The 1424-nt window shown below is 58.4% G+C and overlaps 1 protein-coding gene across 1 annotated transcript in view; it reads left to right on the forward strand.

Moving 5' to 3' along the window:
* Window positions 1-1127, forward strand: part of FKBP3 (FKBP prolyl isomerase 3) — a 5173-nt gene extending 4046 nt beyond the window's left edge. Inside the window, exons 5-6 of the mRNA XM_031066220.1 lie at window positions 57-154; window positions 898-1127. Of these exons, the coding sequence (XP_030922080.1) occupies window positions 57-154; window positions 898-952 (153 nt within the window). The 3' untranslated portion in view covers window positions 953-1127. The remainder of the gene's footprint in view (window positions 1-56; window positions 155-897) is intronic.
* Window positions 1128-1424: the final 297 nt, after the last annotated feature.

A 1424-nucleotide genomic window follows, 5' to 3' on the forward strand; every position in this document is an offset into this window, starting at 1 on the left:
TGGGAAGTGCAGTGGCCGCTGTCCCATCCCTGGCTGGAGCTGCTGTGTCGTTGCAGTGGGATGAGGCCCTGCTGACCATGAGCAAAGGAGAGAAGGCCCAGCTGGAGATCGAGCCCGAGTGGGGCTATGGCAAGAAGGGGCAGCCTGATGCCAAGTATCCTTCCATGGCCTCGGACTCCTCGGGGAGCCTGGGAATGCTGGGGACAAGGGGTGCTTTATGGACAGGGATACAGGAGAGGGGTTCACTTGTTACTCACAGCAGGCTCGGGACATTCCCACTCAGGGAGTTCTGGGCACTCCCTGGGGGTGCAATTGCCCTTTTCTTCTGGAGATAACCCATGCAGGGGGAACCTGCTGCTGTGTTCCACCTGCACTTTTATTCCAGCTGCTTGCAAATGCTTCTGCCTGATGGGGATCCTCACCAGTGTAGGGCAACAGGAGCAGGGACAGAGTTATACTTGGTTCTGGGATACAGCTGCAGTAGGGGGTGCAGTAGTGATCCCACAGTGTTTCATGCAGACCTGTTTCTTTTTCCCAACCCTCCCGGAGGAGGGAAGGGATTGTTCTCCTGTGCTGGAATCCTGTGATCTGAAGGGCTGCCTGGACACCATGGGACAGTGTGACCTCCCCAGGCTCTGCCCCACAGCTGCAGACAAGGCTGGGGCAGCTCAGGGCAGTGAGGAGCAGGGTGTGCTGATGAAGGTGTGTCCGTGGGGCTGTCCCTGTCTCCCGACAGCTCCTGCTGGGCAGCAGCTGTGGCTGCATCTGGGGTGTCCAGCCAGGTCAGGGCCATCCCAGGGACAGGGGAGAGGCTGGGGAGCAGCTGGGCACTCCCTGCACAGGGAGGGGTCACTGCAGGGGCTGTTTCCTTTCCTTTTCCTTAACATTTGCCAACAGGATCCCACCAAACGCTAAACTCTTCTTTGAAGTGGAGCTGGTGGATATTGAATGAAGAATTCCCTGTGCTGCTGGGAATCCATTTCTGCCAGAGAGAGCTTCCTGCTGGCGTTGCTGTAACTCCTGGCTCCGGTTACAGCGGTGCCTTTGTGGGGATGAGTGCTGAGTGTTGTCCCTCCCCCGCTGCTGTAGTGACAGCCCCACCACTAAAGCAGAGTTTGTACCTGCCAGTGCCTCCCTTCTTTGTGTCTGTGCTCCCCCAGCTCCTCTGCCGGGCACTGCAGAGCCCCGGAGCAGCAGGGCCCACACCCAGCCAGGGCTCCTTCCTTCCTGTGGAGCCCAGTCCCACAGCATTCCCATCCCACAACAATCCCGCTCCACAGTCCCACAGCATTGCCACTCCACGATCCCACTCCAAAGTCCCATAGCATTCCTATCCCACAGCGCTCCCACTCCACAGTCTCACAGCGTTTCCACTCCAAAGTCCCACAGCCTTCCCATCCCACATTCCCACAGAATTTTTCCTC

This window comes from Geospiza fortis, unplaced genomic scaffold (assembly GCF_000277835.1).
Source record: "Geospiza fortis unplaced genomic scaffold, GeoFor_1.0 scaffold23, whole genome shotgun sequence".
Lineage (NCBI taxonomy): Eukaryota > Metazoa > Chordata > Aves > Passeriformes > Thraupidae > Geospiza > Geospiza fortis.